The 19,470-nt window shown below is 33.1% G+C and overlaps 1 protein-coding gene across 1 annotated transcript in view; it reads left to right on the top strand.

The window, feature by feature from the left end:
- The window catches only part of LOC140441543 (uncharacterized), a 67,950-nt gene that overhangs the window by 44,171 nt on the left and 4,309 nt on the right, over positions 1 to 19,470 (top strand). Inside the window, exons 5-6 of the mRNA XM_072532332.1 lie at positions 1,760 to 1,972; positions 9,259 to 9,477. Coding sequence (XP_072388433.1) covers positions 1,760 to 1,972; positions 9,259 to 9,477 — 432 coding nt within the window. The remainder of the gene's footprint in view (positions 1 to 1,759; positions 1,973 to 9,258; positions 9,478 to 19,470) is intronic.

The following is a 19,470-nucleotide window of genomic DNA, read 5'->3' as shown; positions in this document are numbered from 1 at the left end:
TTACTATTTTAATCGGAATAAGCCACAGTTAAGTTTGTTGACGTTTCAATTTCCACTTCGGAAATTGTTCTCAAAACACATACAAACATAAATTAAACAAAATTTGTTACACATATGCAAAACACATGTTAAACACATGCAAAAATGCAACTACTATTTGAAAAAATAACCTCATTATATATATATATATATATATATATATATATATATACATATTACATTCTAAGTGTGAATAAATGTATTCCTTCCGGGTAGTGGTGAACTATAGTATTACACATCCTAGGAGAGCCTTTTTGTGTCTGATATTGAAGTTCTAACTTTTTCATATAATTGGTCTAAATTTGAACTGTTAATTTTTAATTTTGGCTTATCCTACAACAAATAAACAGTTTATGACTGGCTAGATTATACAGTTTCCATCAGACTGATTATAACCATTGCAACTGATGTTTTGATATATTTTATATTTTGCCAATTCTCTCATAAATTAAATTTAGATTTCTTATAAAGTTAACATTTTATACATTTAATATCAATTTTCTTACTTAATTAAGGTTGTCGTTGTAGCAAGCAGAAAATTACTTAAAACTATCGGATATTCAAAGTATAAAATTTATCTAGTACGTCCCTGGGCCAAGTTTAAATATATCTGCAATTCTCTGTTTACATTTGTGATGTAAAGAAAAAATACCAAATTCCAGTTATAACTACGATGTTAAATATGGTTAGATTTATTTGTATGATAGTTTTGAGATTTTAGCTGGGAATGATTCAAGGTCATTTTACGATATATATTTTGAAGCATGTTTGTCAAGAATTCCGGTTCGCTTGCCCCTTCAACTTGATACGCGGGTAAGGGATGGTAGAAGCGGTATAAGGAAGGTCTAAAGAAGTTTTTTTTCATCCAGTAGGAAGTTTCCTCGAAGCAGCATCCATTTTCAATAGCTAGATGTCCATCTTGTTGTATTGTTTGCCGATTTGTCTAGGAGATTCATTTAAGTACCCTTTTGTTTCATTTTTGTAGTTGCCCCAATCCAATCCCATTGTTTCATTCACTGATTCACGACCTAGTTATCCAAATAAACCCCGAGCGAAAAAAGTTTCGTTTATTTTGCTTGACCTATCTCTAGCCCCGTAATTCTGTCCCCAATTTTCAACCCCCATAATAATACCCTATGTGGCAGGCAAAATAATTCGTTACATAGTTGCTGGCATAAATTTGATTTACTTTAGTTTTGACTATGACTTTTCTTTGTATTGTGTATTCATTGTTTCATGTTGTTTTTAGCTTTTGGTTTTTATTAAAACTTAAACCTTTGTACTATGGCGTGATAATGGGGCATATTCTATAAGCCTCGAAACCGGTAGCCTACAATTTTATTACAATAAGAACTACCTAATGAGAGAATTCAGTAACTCATATACACCAGTATTATTGACTCACATTGGCAACCTTTTCATCATTTCATTAGAATGACCTTGGTTTGTCGCGAAGCTTTTTCGTTTACGCCTAGTTCGGAGTAAATATTCCGGTTGCGCCAAGTTTCTGGATAATTCGAGATGATTCGATAGTTGTATAATATAAAAGGAGGATTGTTTGGCGCAGAGAATTAAGTAATCAATTGTACCACAAAATTTACTGGCACCACGCTCAGTATTTTATGTTCGCTTGTGTGTTGGTAGTGGTTGTAAAGTCTTATATTTTATTTGTAGAGTTTATATTTGTCCCTATGCTTTTTTAATATTTTCTTTTTTTTAGGAACGCATTTAATAAATCAGTATAAAACAAACAACGTGTCGTTTACATTTCCTCCCTCTCCAATCTTGACACAACCAACAGATGTACCATTAGATCTAATGTGCAACGAAAAGAATTTACCGGAGAGGTGTAAAAATAAAGAACATTGTGATTGCGTTCATTTGAAACATATTCCATTGGGTAGTACGACAGAACTTGTTCTTATTCACCAAGGTATGTTTATATAGTATTTTTCATATAAAAATGCGTGCACGTCATTCAAGATTTACGACGTCAGAACCCCACAGCGTTGCCAAAACATCAGAATAGTTAGTAACTGAGGAATTTTTAAAATGTCAACTATTTGTCAAACTATTATATTAACAGTAAATACACTTAGTTTTAAGACTACTGCAACACACTAAAATATATAAGAAAACATTTTAATACAAAATTATATATGCTAAATTTTAAACTTACCACTTTTAGAGCATTAATAATAAAAACCATAAAAGCCATTATTCTTGTTCAAAATAATCTATCTTATATGAAAGCCTGTCAGGTTATTAATCTAAATTTAATATGTATTTATAATTACAATTTATTAATATATAATATATTATGATCAAATTGTGTAAGAAATCAAAACATAAACATTAATATATCTCAATTGTTAATCGCCCTTATTAATACACTTGTTGGTTAAATAACTATTAAATGTACTGTTGCAAATATCTTTTTATTATTAATAAAAAGAGATAAAAGAGGGACGTCAGTAACTTTAGGAATTTATTCAGCTCCGTTCTTAATGTTTTTTTATTAATATCGTAGTAAATGAATTTTGTTTTATTATTTTTTTTATTCACGGAAATGTCCTCATTTTTAGAAAAAATTATGCAGTTTTTTCGAAACATAAAGTGATATTTATAGACTACATCATAGAAATTATTTGCTGAGACATTAATATCGTAGTCCTTAAAAATAGTATTTCAGTCAAGTGAGGAAAAATAGTTGTTTAGACCAATAAAATTTGCATTACTTTGTAGTCAAAAGATGCCTCGTAAACTGAGAGTTTCTGATAATCTTGAATACTTTGGAAAATGAGATCGAAAAATACTCCATGTTTGCCATAGAGGCCTCAGGTTTAGGTAAGAGAAGCATTCGTATAGTCACTTTGCTATATAGTTTTGTGGGCAACGAGCTATTGTTGTCAACTATTGTTGAACGAGCAAGCCCTCTTCATTTAATTAATAATATTTATATATACAGTAGACTCCCTCTATAACGAGAACTGAAATGACAGACTAATTACCTTGTTATAAGCCGATCTCGTTATATCAGGCAATAATAATACTGTGCATACATATGAATCTGTAGTTTTCTAAACCATTAACTTCCTATAGTGAAGCCATTCAGAGCAATATAAGATGCTAATAAATATTGCTTGAATGGTGTTTTTGAAAAACAGTTATTTTCTTTTATTGCCAATGAAATATATTAAAACATAACAGAGTTGTTTACTTTTATTATCAATGATATATGTTAAAACAAAAAATCTGTACTTATTTTTTTTTCCAGCTACATAATGTATAAAGCGTATTTTCAAGGATAACATAAACTATTGCTTCCGCAATTTTAAGAACTCTGTCATTTTTAACTGCTTTAAATGGTCCAGTATCATTCTAACTATCATATTTTCTAAAGATGTGAAACAGTTGTATTTATTCATTGTAAAAAAGTTTATTGCGGGCTGCAGTTAAGTTTATTGAGGGGCTGTTTGAAAAGGTATTTATTTATAGCCACGACCGGACCAAAAACGTAAAAAACACCTTTTTGGATCTTATTTTCTCTCGTTATAACCAAATTTGCCTCGCTATAGAGGGTTATAGTTCAATAGAAATTTCACGGTACATCTAATGTATCTCGTGATAAGCGAAACCTCGTAATAACCGTGTTCGTTATAGAGGGAGTATACTGTATATAATAATTTAATATTAATAAGCCCTAGAAACCAGTGGTAAATTGTAGTCGCCAAATAAATATACAGGTAGATCTGGCCTACTGAGCCAGACAAGCCAAACAATGACAAGACGGAGGAAAAAACTAGAAGCTTCTGCAAACTTTTATCAAAATAAACTCCGGCTTTTCATTGGATAATTTCTTTTGTAAAGTAAAAAAGAAACAAGGTGGAGTTGCAATGTATGTAAAAGAAAATCTTATGTATTCTTCTCTTAATCTAAACGAATATAATGTAGAGCAAAGTTTGGAGTTTTGTGGAATTTATGTACCTTCTTCTTCTTCTTCTTCTTATGCCACTCCTATCGGCGATTGGAAATCATCAAGGCCATTCTGACCTTGTTTACTGCTGACCTAAAGAGTTCATTGGTGGTACAGCCAAACCACTCTCTCAAATTACGCAACCATGACATTCTTCTACGGCCTGGATTTCGTTTTCCTTCTGTTTTTCCTTGCATTATATTTTGAAGTATTGCGTATTTATGTCCTCTCATCAGGTGACCCAATTATTCGAGTTTTCTTCGTTTGATCGTTGACAAAATTTCTGGGACTTTTCCCATCCTTCGCATTACTTCAAAGTTTGTGACTCTTTCAACCCAACTTATCTTCAGCATTCGACGGTAGCACCACATCTCGAAACTTTCAATATTTTTTATGTTGTACTGTTTGAGAGTCCAGGCCTCTACACCGTATAATAGCGTGTTAAATACGTAGCCCCTTAGCATTCTTAATCGTAGAGGGATGCTTATATTTCTGTTGCAGAAGAATTTCCTCATCTTTATGAAGGTGGCCCTGGCAATTTCGATACGTCTTTTTATATCATTGTTTTGGTCTCCAGTTTCGTTTATTGAAGTCCCCAATTATTTGTAACTTGATACTTTTTTAATTTGAATGCCGTTTATACTAATATGTGCTGGTTGTGTCATGTTCTTACTGAAGACCATATACTTGATTTTTTTGATATTGATACTTATGCCATAATTGTTGCAGGCAATATTTATATTTGTAAGTAATCGTTGTAATTCTTCTACTATTCTTGCAACTAGTACAGTGTCGTCTGCGTATCGAATATTATTTGCAGCCTCTCCATTAATTACGATTCTTTCGTTTGCTAGCAAAAGGGTTTCCTGGCAGATGCTTTCACTATACCTAAACATTAAATAGTAGCGGTGACAAAATGCATCCCTGCCGTACTCCTCTACGTATTTCTAATACTTGTGATATCTCATTTTCCATTTTGATGTTAGCTTTCTGATTCCAATATAGATTGAGAATTATTCTCAGATCTTTATTATCTATGTCCTTTCTTTCAAGAATGTCTCTTAGCTTATCATGGCGTACTCTGCCAAACGCTTTTTCAAAATCGATAAAACATGCATGTACTTCCTGATTAACGTCTAGACATCTCTGTGTAAGAACATTCAAACCGAAGAGAGCTTCTTGAGTGCCTAGTCCCTTTCTATGTACCTTCAATAAAAACCAATATTTAACTGTATACAGATCGGATAAGGGAGACTTTGACTTGTTTTTGATGAATTTTGAGAATGATAACGTCCTTGCTTAGTAAAACAGACAAACTTATCATACTTGGTGATTTTAATATAAATAGTTTAAATTAAACAGTTCCTTAAAATATTGTGCTATGTAGATAACGACATTTTCATGGCTGAAAATAAAAGGAATACCTTGAATACATATATGTATATAACGTTCACTGTAATATAAAAACAAAATCTCAATAAAAAAAAAACAAAATCAATGGTTATCTATAAAGAGCCTACACGACACAAACTGGCCATTACCAACAACATAATACAGCAAGCAATAACAGTTAACAACCTAAAAATGGCAATATCATGTAAATGAGATCTGATTACATAGACCGTGCTCTGTGCTAGTATAGATAATGTCCACATCGATTAGTGCTAAAATATTCAATTTCAAAACAGTTAAAGTTTAGGCTTTCAGGTAGTAAGAAATAATAAATAAAGATAGGATTGTTCTTTATATTTTAAAATGAATGATTCTTCGAGTGGCGAAAATGCACCCCCTGATAAAGATGAAAATATGGAAGCTATATATACCTGTTTTGATTTCAATAACGGGTATAGGTCTTCTAATAAAGGCCCCTTATTTTGTTTTTGTAGAGTCCATCGACTCAAATATTAAACGAGTATCACCAGTCCGGGTAGGCCATTATTTATTCATTAATAGCTTTTTTAAGAAAGATGTTTGCGATACTCGTCGGTAAAAATAAAGTGAAAGTAATTTTTAATTCTTACACTTGTGGAAATAGTCTAGTTAATCACGATATAATTATTTTTGATAAATTGATTGATTGTATTCTAAATTTTTTTAATCACACAATAAGAATAATTAGACAGGTAAATACTTTCTTGGACGAAAATTATATAATGAATAATATTATTTTCGACCAAAAAATTACCTAGAGGTAAGATGTATGAAAATAAAGCTTATAGATTAAGATAATGAAACTATTTTTGTTCTTAGACAAATGGTAATTTTAAGATTTGAAAGAAATATCACTCCTCAATATGTGTGATTTGGTAAGGTTTCAAGTTAAAGAATACATATAACCTATAGTACAGTATTTAATTTCGGTCATACGCTCAGACAGAGTAAGTCCACTTCCAGGTGTAGTAACTCCCGCTGTAGTAACTCACAATATTGTCTTCACTGTAAAACAAACGATCATACGACTCTAACGAAGCAATGAAGAATTTTCCTCAACTCCTGCCTGCGGCAAATGACAGTACAATAAACATTTCATACGTTCCTAAACCAAAACAAAATTCTAATCCTCTTAAACGAAAAACCATATCCCTACTCAATGTAAAACTGCCTTACTTACTTAAACTTCTAAAACAAAAAAATCAGTGTCACATACGACAATTCCTAACAAATATCGGAATGAGTTTATGACATATAAAGAAAAAATACAATTACAAATTCTATAAGAAATTTCATTTGCTTTAGAAAGAATAATTAAACAAATTGACCCCAAACTAATCTCGGTAGAATTACAAAATGTCACTCAAAATGAAATCAAAAATATACTTTTTTGTTTATCAGACAACGATAGTGATGAGCAATCATAAAACAATTAATGTTCTTTAGTGGAACTGTCAATCTATTATAAAACAAAAGACTAATTTGCTTAATTTTCTAGAAAGTCATACCATTGATGTCATTCTTCTGAACGAAACTTGGTTATCACAAAATAAAAATTTATATATTAAAGGTTTTGATAATGTTAGGGTTAATCGACCGACGTGACGGCTATGGAGGCGTTGCTGTTTTAGTTGCAAATATCGTCTATTAAAATAGTTAAAACACGTATTTAAAATATATTTATTTTATTAACCAAACTAGTTCACAATGGTCACAATTAATCACACCAAATTATATTTATTACTTTTCGCCACGAACTTAGGATACCAATTCATTATATATCCCCTTTCGCTGTGTTTATATGTCATCACCAAACTACCCGTATCGACTCTGTTCCAAGCTGATGGCCATATAAGGAAATTAGTGACTGCGATCACCGTATTAGGAATTGAGTGTGACTGCACAATATCAGAACTACCAGTATTCCATCTTAAGCTGATTAGGACATTAGGAAGTTTCAGACATGTCTGCTATACAAAAACTCAAGAGTAGGGGGACCAGCACCGATCCTTGTGAAAGCAGTTGTTCAGTTTCATTTGCGAACTAGTCTTATCGCCCACCGTACTGATCTAGACCTACCTATAGGTTAGAAATAGGTATTTTCGGTTACCTTTTATATTTTATTTTAGTTAATATTATTTTCTCACATAAACATCTTCTCTCCCATACTCTATTATCTATTACAACCAAATGAAGTTATATATACGAAATGTGTGCATAATAAGATCGTTTAAATTTAATAGTACTGTTACGAACATGCTTTTGACATGGCTCATATAACGGTTACAACTCTAACAAGGCCACAAGAACATTCGCGATCCTTCGAGTGAGAGACAGAACAACAGGTCACGTAGGCGAATTAGAGGTGGGACAACTCCTGAATGTTCTGGAACTTAATACTTTTGGTATATAAATGACGCGATGTTAGCAGTTAGTTTAGTTGATAAGAGAGTACCGAACTGTAAACTTATAAATAAATATATGTATATAAATTCGAACCGCTTGTTTTATTTAATCACGGTACAGTTGGTGTCAGGTGTGGGGTAAAAAGAAATAAATTCAGCAGTGACTTTTGAAAAAGACTTTTGAACTTTTGAAAAGTATTGTTCGTCGGGAACATCCGCGTAGTTCGGTAGTGTCCTTTGTACGAAAGAACATTTAAAAAAGTACGTGTGTGCCTGACCAAAGATGTTGCTAGTACAACTTTCAGTAAAACAGTTGCGTGAGCAACTGGAAGAACGCGATGAAGACTGCAGCGGGTCCAAGAAGATACTCTAAGAACGACTAAAGAATGTTCTTAACAAGAATGGAGATGACCCAGAGACATTCCAGTTTCAGTCAGCGGAAGAAGCAGTTTTAATGAATTTATGTCAAATTACGCAGAGAGAAAGAGTGCTAGATTCGGCGTGACCACAGAAGTTCAGCAGGATCTTTTTAGTGTTCCGCATAACGTCTCTCTAGCCCACTGTGTTGCCCAAAATCTTGAGATGACTAAAGGAATCTCATCTGTATTTTATAAGAAATTCGGTCGTTTGGACGAGTTAAAAAACCAGCAACCTAAAGTTGGAAGAGTACTGAGATTAGAAGATGGTTCTCGATCTTTGCTATATATGGTGACCAGGAAGTCGTATACAGACAGGGCAAGCTACGAGGATATATGGCGTGCTCTAACTAATTTGAAGAAAATCGTGTGCAATTATGACATCAAGAATTTGGCCTTACCCAAGATAGGCCATGCACTAGAAAATCTGGATTGGAAGATTGTCAGAAGCATGCTTGAAGTAATCTTCCGAGAAACCGGCGTACGAATTACTGTGTGTTGTATTAATCCGAAGAGATCGTGTCTTTCAAAGTCTGTAGACTGTTATTTCTTCTTGAGGGGTTCATGCAGAGCTGGAGAGTCCTGTAGATTCCGCCATCCTGGGCCTACATATAGAGTTACTGATCGGGACGCTCAGATTTAAGAGGGGAGCAGTGTTACGAACATGCTTTTGACATGGCTCATATAACGGTTACAACTCTAACAAGGCCACAAGAACATTCGCGATCCTTCGAGTGAGAGACAGAACAACAGGTCACGTAGGCGAATTAGAGGTGGGACAACTCCTGAATGTTCTGGAACTTAATACTTTTGGTATATAAATGACGCGATGTTAGAAGTTAGTTTAGTTGATAAGAGAGTACCGAACTGTAAACTTATAAATAAATATATGTATATAAATTCGAACCGCTCGTTTTATTTAATCACGGTACAGTACCTATATAACTAATTTTGTTTTGTTATTAAGCCATTCTTCTAAAAACTGTTTTAGGTGGAGACGATGAAGAGTACATATTCCATCTTCATGGTTACCAATTTTATGTAGTTGGGGCAAGAATGTCAAAAACACCTTTTAAAAAAGGTGACGTTGAAAAATTGGATGCAGATTATGATTTTATCAAGCGGAATTTAAAAAATCCAGTCAAAAAAAATACTGTAAGGGTGCCCAAGAATAGTGTTGTTGCTGTGAGATTCTTAGCCAATAATCCAGGTAAGTTTTTCCATCATCACAGTTAAAAAACAAAACAAACTTTCTATGTTTGTAGAGTCCGCGCGAGAACCTAATTTCAAATATTTAATTTCTACTACTACTTATTTCAAATTACATAAATTGCATATTTATCAGTTGCATTATAAAATATAGTGGTCGAGGAAATAAAGCCCAAAAATAGGCCTTACTATCGATTTTCCAGTTTTCGTATCTCTACGAACTTTGTGACCGTATGTAATTATAAAAAAATTCAAAACTGCACTTGTGCATTAGAAAAATGCATTTTAAAAGTGCATTTTCAAGTATTCAAAGTTACAAAATTTATAACTCGATGAATATTGATAAAAATGAGTTTTTAAATAAATAACACGTTTTAGTTAATTATATAATACATTTAAAAAACTCCAGAGGAAGGTGTTGGTAACACCCTTAGGTGCCAGGTGACGGTGGAGACCCGAAGGCTCTTGTCAGTGTCATATTCGCGTTCGGCGACCTCGAAAGTCCACGAATAACGAATTGTGGCTAATTGTATAACGAATTTTCACAAAAGTCCAGAGGTAGGCGTTGATAACTCTTTCCGTACACCAATTACATTGAAGGCTCTTACTGTGTCATACTCCCGTTCAGAGACCTCACGAACCCCCCGAGTAAAAAAATTTGACTCAATTTTATTAATATTTCTCGAGTTATAAATTTTTTAACTTTGAATACTGAAAAGTGCACTTTTAAAATGCATTTTCTAATGCACAAGTGCAGTTATTCATTTTGTTATGATCACAAAGTTTGTAGAGATTATTACGAATTGAAAGCCCAAAACCATATTTAAATTCATCTTACTTTACGGACTTTTTTTAAGAACCAACCTTACGGACTCTTTTACAGTGAGAGTTAGAAAAACAACATACCTGGGCCACATACTGAGAAATAATAAGCACCAATGCGCTCAACTAATAGTGAAATGAAAGATGGAGGGTAAGAGTGGACTGGGAAGGAAAATATTATCGTGGCTAATAAACATCCGACAATTCAATATTATCAAATTACACCTCGGTAAGAGGTATAATTTCAATATTTTGGCATTTTGCAGCTACTACTGAACTATACGTACTGCTTGAAGGTCTTGCCTATTTTCGGTTATTAAAAGAGTTGTCTTTTATGATGGCTCCATCAACTTTTATTCTAAATAAAAGGTCCTTGATATCTTTTTGTGGAATTCCTAAAGTATGCATGTCTCGTTTATACTCTAACTAAGTGTTTGTTAGGGCCATGTCAACTGCATGGAAGATTATTCGAGCGACTTACTTTCTGCAACGACTTTTTATTCTGTAAAACGTAGTGAGAGCATCTATTTTATCTACGCCACCCATGGACTTATTATACTTTTGTATAACTTCGAGTCGACTTATGTCAATGAAACATTTTGTTTTTTTATTCCAACGTTTTACAACATTTTCTGTAGTAACCCCAACGAAATTGGATACCATTATCACTGGCTTGTTATCTAACCATCTGGTTAGTACAATTTCATCTGAAGAAATAATTTGTTTCGTTGATCCTCTCTTGTTTTTTGAAAAATATTTTACATCACTTTGAAGTGATTTAGAAAATCTATTGGTTCTAGCAATACCAACAATAAGTATGGATTTTTGAATGAGAATTTGTAAAATATAATAGCTCGTACAATTATCAGAGTACAATTCATGCTTATTAAGTTCAAGTCCTTTTGATAATTGCAATACGATAGCTGTGCCTTGTTCATATTTCAAATTAGAAGATTCTATTTCTGTAGTACTACCTTGATATATTATATATGAGGCTCCATTCGGTTATTCACTTTATCCATCTGCTGTCGCTAGTTCTTCTTACATACCACTTTAGTCTTTTTTCTTCTATATATGTTAGTATGTCTGTTTCTATTGATGTTCTTTGCTTTCTTTCGTCATTACTTCTCCTATCCATTCTTGTTACTCTGCAGCATCTTCGCAGGCATTCCATCTCTGTTGCTACTATCTTACTGCTGTTTTTCTTGTTTATGATCCAATTTTCAGACCCATATGTCATAATACTTCGCACTAATATTTTATAAATCTGTGTTTTTGTCTTTATATTTAGATGTCTATCCCACCATACTGAGTTAATGTCGGATTGCTGTTTTTGTTTGTCCTAGTCTTTGCTTAATTTCGTCCTCTGTTGTTGTGATTATAAATCCAAAGTATTTGAATTTATCCTTTCCTTTGATTGTTACGTTGTCGTCAATCTGTAGATCTTCTATGTCTTCTTCACTTGTAGATAGGTACTCCGTTTTCGCGAGGTTAATATCTAGGCCAGCCTTGGTATATTCTTCTTGTAATTGCTTCATCATGTAACTGAGGTCTTCTTGGTCTTGTCCACTCACGACTTGATCGTCTGCAAAGCTTATCGTATACAAGTATTCATTTCGTACCGGTACTCCTATGTCTTCGCATTTTCTTTTTCATTCAATTCAAGGCTTTCTCTAGCAACTCTAGCAGCTCTTTCAACCCTGCACGAGCCCTTTTGTAGTGGTGAAGTCTCCTATGATTCTTGTTCCCATTTTAATAGACACTTTATTTTCTTTATACAGAGCTGTAGCTTCTATGAGTTTCGTCTGTATTTCTAATTTGTACATTGCCTCCCATAGTTCTGACTTTGCTACAGAGTAATACGCCTTTCTCAGGTTCACAAATGCCAAATGTATATCTCTATTCTTTGCTTTTTTCTTTTCCAACAGTTGTTCCAGTGTGTATATATGGTCTATACATGATCTTCCTGCCGTGAGGCCTGTCTGATCCTCCACGATTTTGCCTTTTATCGCTTGCTCTATCTTTTCTCGCAGTGTCTTTCCATATAATCTTCCTATTGATATTACGCTTATTCTTCTAGTTTTTGCATCGTTTTCTATCTCCTTTTTTAAATATATATGTCATATATGCCTCCGTCCATTCCTTTGAGAGCTGTTTTCCATTTATGGCTTTCTGAAATATCCATTTTATTATCGGGTGTAATTTTTTGAGCCGCACTTTATAAGCTCAGGTAAGATGCCTGCAGGTCTCCGTACTTTCTTATTTTTGATTGCTTGTCTGGCCGTTCTCATTTCCTTATCTGTTATTTCTATTTCTTGTTGTGGGGATCTGCTTCGTCTTCAACTACGTGTTCAACGGTTCTTCTCTAAAGGGGGTCTTGTTATGTTTCCAATTAGTGCTTATTTTTGCTGTCAGTAGTTTATAGTCAGTTCCACATTCTGCTCCTCTTCTGACTCTCACGTCGTTTATCTTTATTGTGCTATCTTATTTGACTATTACGTAGTGTATTATCGATTTCAGGTTTCGTGTTTCTTACGTTCATGTATATTTATGAATATTTTTATGTCTGAAGAATCTGTTAGTGATTTTTAGGTTTAGTTCGCAAAATTCAATCAGACGTTCTCCGTTATCGTTTTGTTCATCCTCTCCAAATCTCCCCACTACTTTATCGTTTTCTTTCCTTCCGGTTCTGCCGTTAAGGTCTCCTATTTTAATTATCTCTACGTTCCTCTTGATTAGCTCTATTTGGTGTTGAAGTTGTTCCGTGAAAATTTCTTTTTCTACTTTCGGGGACTCGTCTGTTGTTGCATATACTCCGAGTATCACTGTCTCTTTGTCTATATGCATTTTAATTATAAAATTGTAAATCAATCTACTTTCACCACCCAATAAAGACAGTTTGAATCCCCATCGATTGAGCTTCTTTTTGATTTATGGCTTTATAGACAATCCCCATTTGAAGAGCATGATTTGTTCGTCTATGCACACATTTGTTTCTACCTGCAATTATCTGCATTTTTTTTACGACTCATTCAATAACTAGTCTAACTTTCCAAAGTTTGTCGTCGCTCTGTCTGGGTTCCAGATTTTCAACACAATGTATGAGTGTGCCAAGTTTGAAAAAACGATTCGATGTCATTATGTATAAACATCAATTTGTCCCAATACATTCCCAGTGTTGTAAATTTTAGACAGCCTGTTGGAACACTAAGGCCAAAAAACGATTTTATTTCTTGCAAGTTATCATAGTTATCATAATTTTCTCCCTCTCTTCTCTCTTCCTTATTCTCCCTTTCGTTTTGATTTTCTCAGACATCATCTACCGTCTTTCTTATTCTCTATCTTACTTGTATTTCTTCTTCGCAATCACTGTTAACGCTAACACATCCTTCTATCTAGGACAGTTTTTCTAGCTCTTCTAGCATTTTCTTCTCCGTTAAATATTGTTTTGAGGGCATTTTACTCTGAAAATAAAAATAAAAAAAAACTTTGGTCATTTTGAGTATAACTGTGCCCATCGAATTTGAGGGACACTTCTCTATTTGAAAAAGTAAAATTTCAACAAAATATATTCACAATTAGTACGATGTAACACTACTTTCAACACTGCACTTAAATATAAACCGCGACTGACTTTTATTAAAACTGATATTTGAAGAAACAAGTATAGCCCAGTCTGGTTATGCAAACATCATCGATTTCACGGTAAAATTTTTCGCAGATATCTGAAGCTTTTAAGACATAGGTGGGGGTTACTAGATGATGAATAGATAAAAAAGTACTCGTATTTTTACCTTGCGTTGTTTTAAACAATTTATGGTCACAATTTGATTTTTTGTCTGTAAGTTTTTTCCCTAACATTTTAAATAAACAATATTTATATCATTTTTTATATCTAGAATATCTTTATTTTTCTGTTTTTTCAATTAAAATTGATAAATAATTTACGGAGATATTTGCAAAAAACAGTTTTTTTGCACTAATTTATAAATTGTATTAATTTTTTATTAACAAAATAAAATGTTATTAATACATTTAAACATCGAGGAATTATCATCTTTAAATTTGTGCAAAATTTCTCCCCGAGCGATCAAATAGTTTAAAAGTTATTTAATTTATTTTTCCCTGAAGCTAATTATTTAAATTATTGAACTTGTCCTATGAATGATGCTAGACACATTTAGCAAATTTCATAGGATTCTTTAAGACTTTAACTATCTCAGAAGTTAAATGCACATTGCGTTTTCATCGAAATTATTTACAAAATAAACGTTTGAAAAATGGGTATGTTTTTTACTTATAAACAATTGTAATAACTTCTATATTTTTCAAGCTACACATTTGTACGTACAATCATTGGATAGCTGGTAAAAAACTTACATTAAAAAAAACCTTCTATAACCAATAGGAACGAAGTTAGGTGGTATTTTTTACAAATCATATCTCCATTGTTTATAAACATTAAGAAATAAAATTTGCAAAAATTTTAAATGAAAATCTAAACTTTATATTGAAACTTATACCTATAAAATTCATCCAATTTTTCGAAACTTACAGCCTTTCGAAACGAAGGTACTTTCAAAAGATCGACATAGGAAAGTGGAGGGGAAACTGTTTCAGCTCCACGCTCCAAAATTTCGTCAGTCTCAGTGTAGTTGCTTTAGATTGTACACCATCTATACGGCCGACACGCCTAAAGAACCAGGATCCCTGTTAAGTCTTTACGCCGACGATACGGCAATAGCTGTTAGCTGGAGAAATCCAAACCATGCAGCTAATCATCTGCAGAGAGCACTCAACAGATTCATAAGATGGTGCATCAAATGGAAAATAGCCATAAACCCAGATAAAACACAGGCTGTAATATTTAGTCACAGAAAAAGTGTACCGAATCAAGAATTAACAATTGGAAACACCCCAGTACAATGGACAAATGAGGCCAAATACCTAGGAGTGTTACTCGATAAAAAGCTTACATTTACGCAGCACATAAATCAGCAAACGTATAGAGCCAAAGCGCTGAAAAGTCAGCTCTCATCGCTAATTGGCAGACGAAGCAAGTTAAGGTTCAAAACCAAAATTAGGATGGCGAATAGCATTATCCTACCAGTCCTCTCGTATGCCTCCGCTGCGTGGGGACACACCTGTAAAACTAACAGGAAGAAAATACAAACAGCGCAAAATCAAATAATAAGAGACGCACTGAATCTGCCAAGATATGTGCCTCTGAGAAATTTATACAAAGACTCAGGACAAACGAGGATACTACACACAATGGACAAAAAGGCATACGAACTTTTCAATGGACTAAACAACCACCCAAGTAGCATGTTGAGAGAGCTGACAAACTACAACGCAAACACCAGGACGGTACACAGAAGACCTAAACAGCAAATAGCCGGATATAGGGTCCCAAACTAATAAATGAAGAATGAGATGGTCGCAAGGACGTCTAAACAAAAGAATGCAGTCATCAGAAAACAACCACCCAAAAAAATCCTTCTCTTTTAGGACTCTGGCGAGAGGATACAGGTGCCAAGGCACTTAGTTAAGGACACTATACACCGGGGTGTGTGGAGGCCGTATACACCCTGCAATGCACACCCCAACCCACCCACACAATTTAGCATGTAAGAAATAAAAGGGTAAGAATTGTGCCGGCATTTTAAAGTCCCAACGCCAAGGAAGACCCCACACAAAAAAAAAAAAAAAAAAAAAAAAAAAAAAAAAAAAAAAAAAAAAAAATCGGTTGTTTTCTTTTAAATACAGTTAGTTCCTAATCAATTTTAATCTTTAAACGTTCCAACGTAAATTCACTTAAATTACTCCATATAGAAGACCCTTCAGGCCTTCTATATACCGCTGATGCGGAATAGGCCCTTAAGGCGGATCGAGTGTTACTGATCCTCTCGCGACACCCGAGCACTGAGGTCATGTGCGGCAAACATGGGCTCAGTGGCCGGACCCACATCGGACACCCAGCCGGCGAGGAGAACAAAATTTATTTTTGCCAAATCGGCGGCTGAGTGATCGAGCACACACTCTTTCCGAACATGAAGTCGACAGCTCAGGCTGTCGACTCCATGGACGGAACACACACGCTATTTTTTCTTTTTGTTTTAGGGACTCAAGTCCCGAAGTACAGTTAGAGTAAAATCTATAGAATCAGTAAAGTAATTAGGGAGAAAAGCCTAGATGTGGCTACCCCTACAGTTAGGTGGCATAACCACAATAATTAAAAACGGGAGTTGTCTCATTACCCAAGGCAACTCTAGTAACTTTCAAGATCATAAGCCTCCTCACGTATGTCACACGATGAGGAGGGGTGGTGGAAAAACCTGGGGGTCAGATAGGTACCACTTCGACTAGCGAAGTGTGACCGGTTTGATCTTCGGACATGTGGATCCCATGCTTAGCATGGTATACACATGTTCCTAGAGGTTGGGTTGATCGCTTAGCGTGATTGTGTGTGTGTGTGTAGTGGCTTTAGAAAGCAATATATTTATACTTCTTTGAGTAAAATACTTTGTGTATTTTGAACAAAAAAGTTTTAACTAAACGTTTTTAATTACTTTTTGACTGAAAATTGTAAGTAATATTTAAAACTATTGAATGAATAATTAATTATAATAAATAATTATAAAAAAACCCGATACACTTTTTTTAAATAATTTAAGATACTTAAAATTCAACAGAAATATCGGTAAATCATCTTTTAAACTAGAAACTCTGCCACCAACTGAAGGTGCAGCCAAACAGCATGTTCTTCGGGTTTACTATCAATTACAAATGTGGTTAGGTAATAAGTTAGATGCTTGTGCCTATGGTTGGAGACAAACTGCCACTGGTTTTGAATCAATTTTTACTCTAGATAATTTAATTCCCAAAGAGACATTAAAGCACATTACATGCAAATGCACCACAGGTTGCAAAACTACTAGATGTGGGTACAGAAAACGTGGTTTGAATTATACGAACTTGTGCATAAATTGTACTGAGAAACAAGTAGAGAAGAAAATATGCTGCAACCTCGGTACAGTTACGTTTGACGATGACAGTGATTCTGAAAATGTATATTTAGAGACTGATTTAATAAGTGAAGACAAACAACCTGCAACAAAAAGGTTCAGAGCTGACAGTGAAGTCGAATGAATGAACCAAATTTTAACTTTTAAACCAATGTATGTAAAGAAAATAAAAAAAGTAAATTTCAATAAACATTGCAAAATTTAATAAGACAAATGATGAAAAAATCGAGTTATTTTATCAAAGCAGTAACGCAGATTAGAATAATATTGTGTATCATATTTGTACGAAAAATAGAATAAAAATCAATATTTTTAATTATAAAAATACAAACAGTTATAATTAATATAAGGAATATAATAATATAATGTGTAAAAACTTACCTGAAATTTAATTTATAAAATATCTAAGTACATATTATTAAATCATTAATATAAAATGAAAAAAAATATATGTTGATTTTCCGGGATTTTCCGAGATTTCCGGGGAGGTGAAAACAATTATAATTAATATAAGGAATATAATAATATAATTTGTAAAAACTTACCTGAAATTTAATTTATATTATATTTAATTTATAAAATATCTAAGTACATATTATTAAATCATTAATATAAAATGAAAAAAAAATATATGTTGATTTTCCGGGATTTTCCGAGATTTCCGGGGAGGTGAAAATTATATCATCATTAATAATACTGCGACAGACTATTAAAGCCAAATTTAAAAAAAGTAAGTTTTTACGCTGAATTTCAAATAGACTCAATTTTCCCATATTTTCCGGTAAGTGAAAACTATGTAATTATTCATATTTCCACGAGCTACCCCAGAATAAAAAAAGAGGCTTCCAGCTGCAATGAAAGCCGAGATAATGTAAATTTTTCCTACGTGTTTCAATTTGAAGTTCTGATGTCGAAAAAAAAAAACGGAGCTGAAACAGTTATCCCCTCCACTTTCCTATGTCGATCTTTCGGATGGAGATATGATTTTTAAAAAAATAGTCGCTAACTTCGTTCCTTTTGGTCATAGAAGGTTTTTTTAATGTGACTTTTTTACCAGCTATCAAATGGTTGTACGACCAAGTCTGTAGCTTGAAAAAGATAAAAGTTATTACAATTGTTTATAAGTAAAAAACATACCCCTTTTTCAAACGTTTATTTTGTAAATAATTTCGATGAAAACGCAATATTCATTTAACTTCTGAGATAGTTTAAGTCTCAAAGAATCCTATGAAATTTGCTAAATGTGTCTAGCATCATTCATAGGGCAAGTTCAATAGTTTAAATAATTAGCCTCAGGAATAAATAAATTAAATAACTTTTAAACTATTTGACCGTTCAATTTGCAAAAAACTGCTTTTTTCAAATATTTTGTAAATTATTTATCAATTTTAATTGAAAAAACGGGAAAATAAAGACATTCTTGATATAAAAAAATGATATAAATATTGTTTATTTAAAATATAAGGGAAAAAACTTATAGACAAAAAATCAAATTGTGACCATAAATTATTGTTTAAAAAAAAACGAAAAGTAAAAATACGAGTACCTTTTCATCTATTCGTCATCTACTAAACCCCACCTATGTCTTAAATCAGATATCTGTGCAACATTTTTCGACCTTTTTTTTTAACCAGACTGGGCTAGTACATTTACCTCTTACCAACAATGCAATTGCCACCATGTTGCTTTTGACATTAATTTTCTTTTAGAATAAAACGATCCATGCACTATCTGGGTACAAAACGCGGAAGTATAGTACCTACTTATAGAATATAAATTTCTTAACTGGTTTAATTTACGGACTCCTAGAGAATTATATATGTGCATTTAAATTAATGGGTGTAATTTGTACCCAACATGACTGAAAGGGTTAGAACGATCAGATAGCTATATTATTTTTTACCTATTTCATTTTGTAGACTAGGGTAGATATTTTGTTCTTTTATAAAATACCCATTTGTTTAAAACAAAACAAGTTTAATTGTTGTAATGAATGGCCATACATGTGGAAAATGGACAAATGGAAGTAGAAACCTATTTAAAAATTTTACTTTGCATTAATTGATAAGAAAATCATTTCTTTAACATTTTTAGGTACCTACATAATATTATTGATCACGTGATGGAAAACTTTTATTAACCTA

Source organism: Diabrotica undecimpunctata, chromosome 5 (genome assembly GCF_040954645.1).
Source record: "Diabrotica undecimpunctata isolate CICGRU chromosome 5, icDiaUnde3, whole genome shotgun sequence".
Classification (NCBI taxonomy): Eukaryota; Metazoa; Arthropoda; class Insecta; order Coleoptera; family Chrysomelidae; genus Diabrotica; species Diabrotica undecimpunctata.
This window is presented reverse-complemented; position numbering and strand designations above follow the sequence as displayed.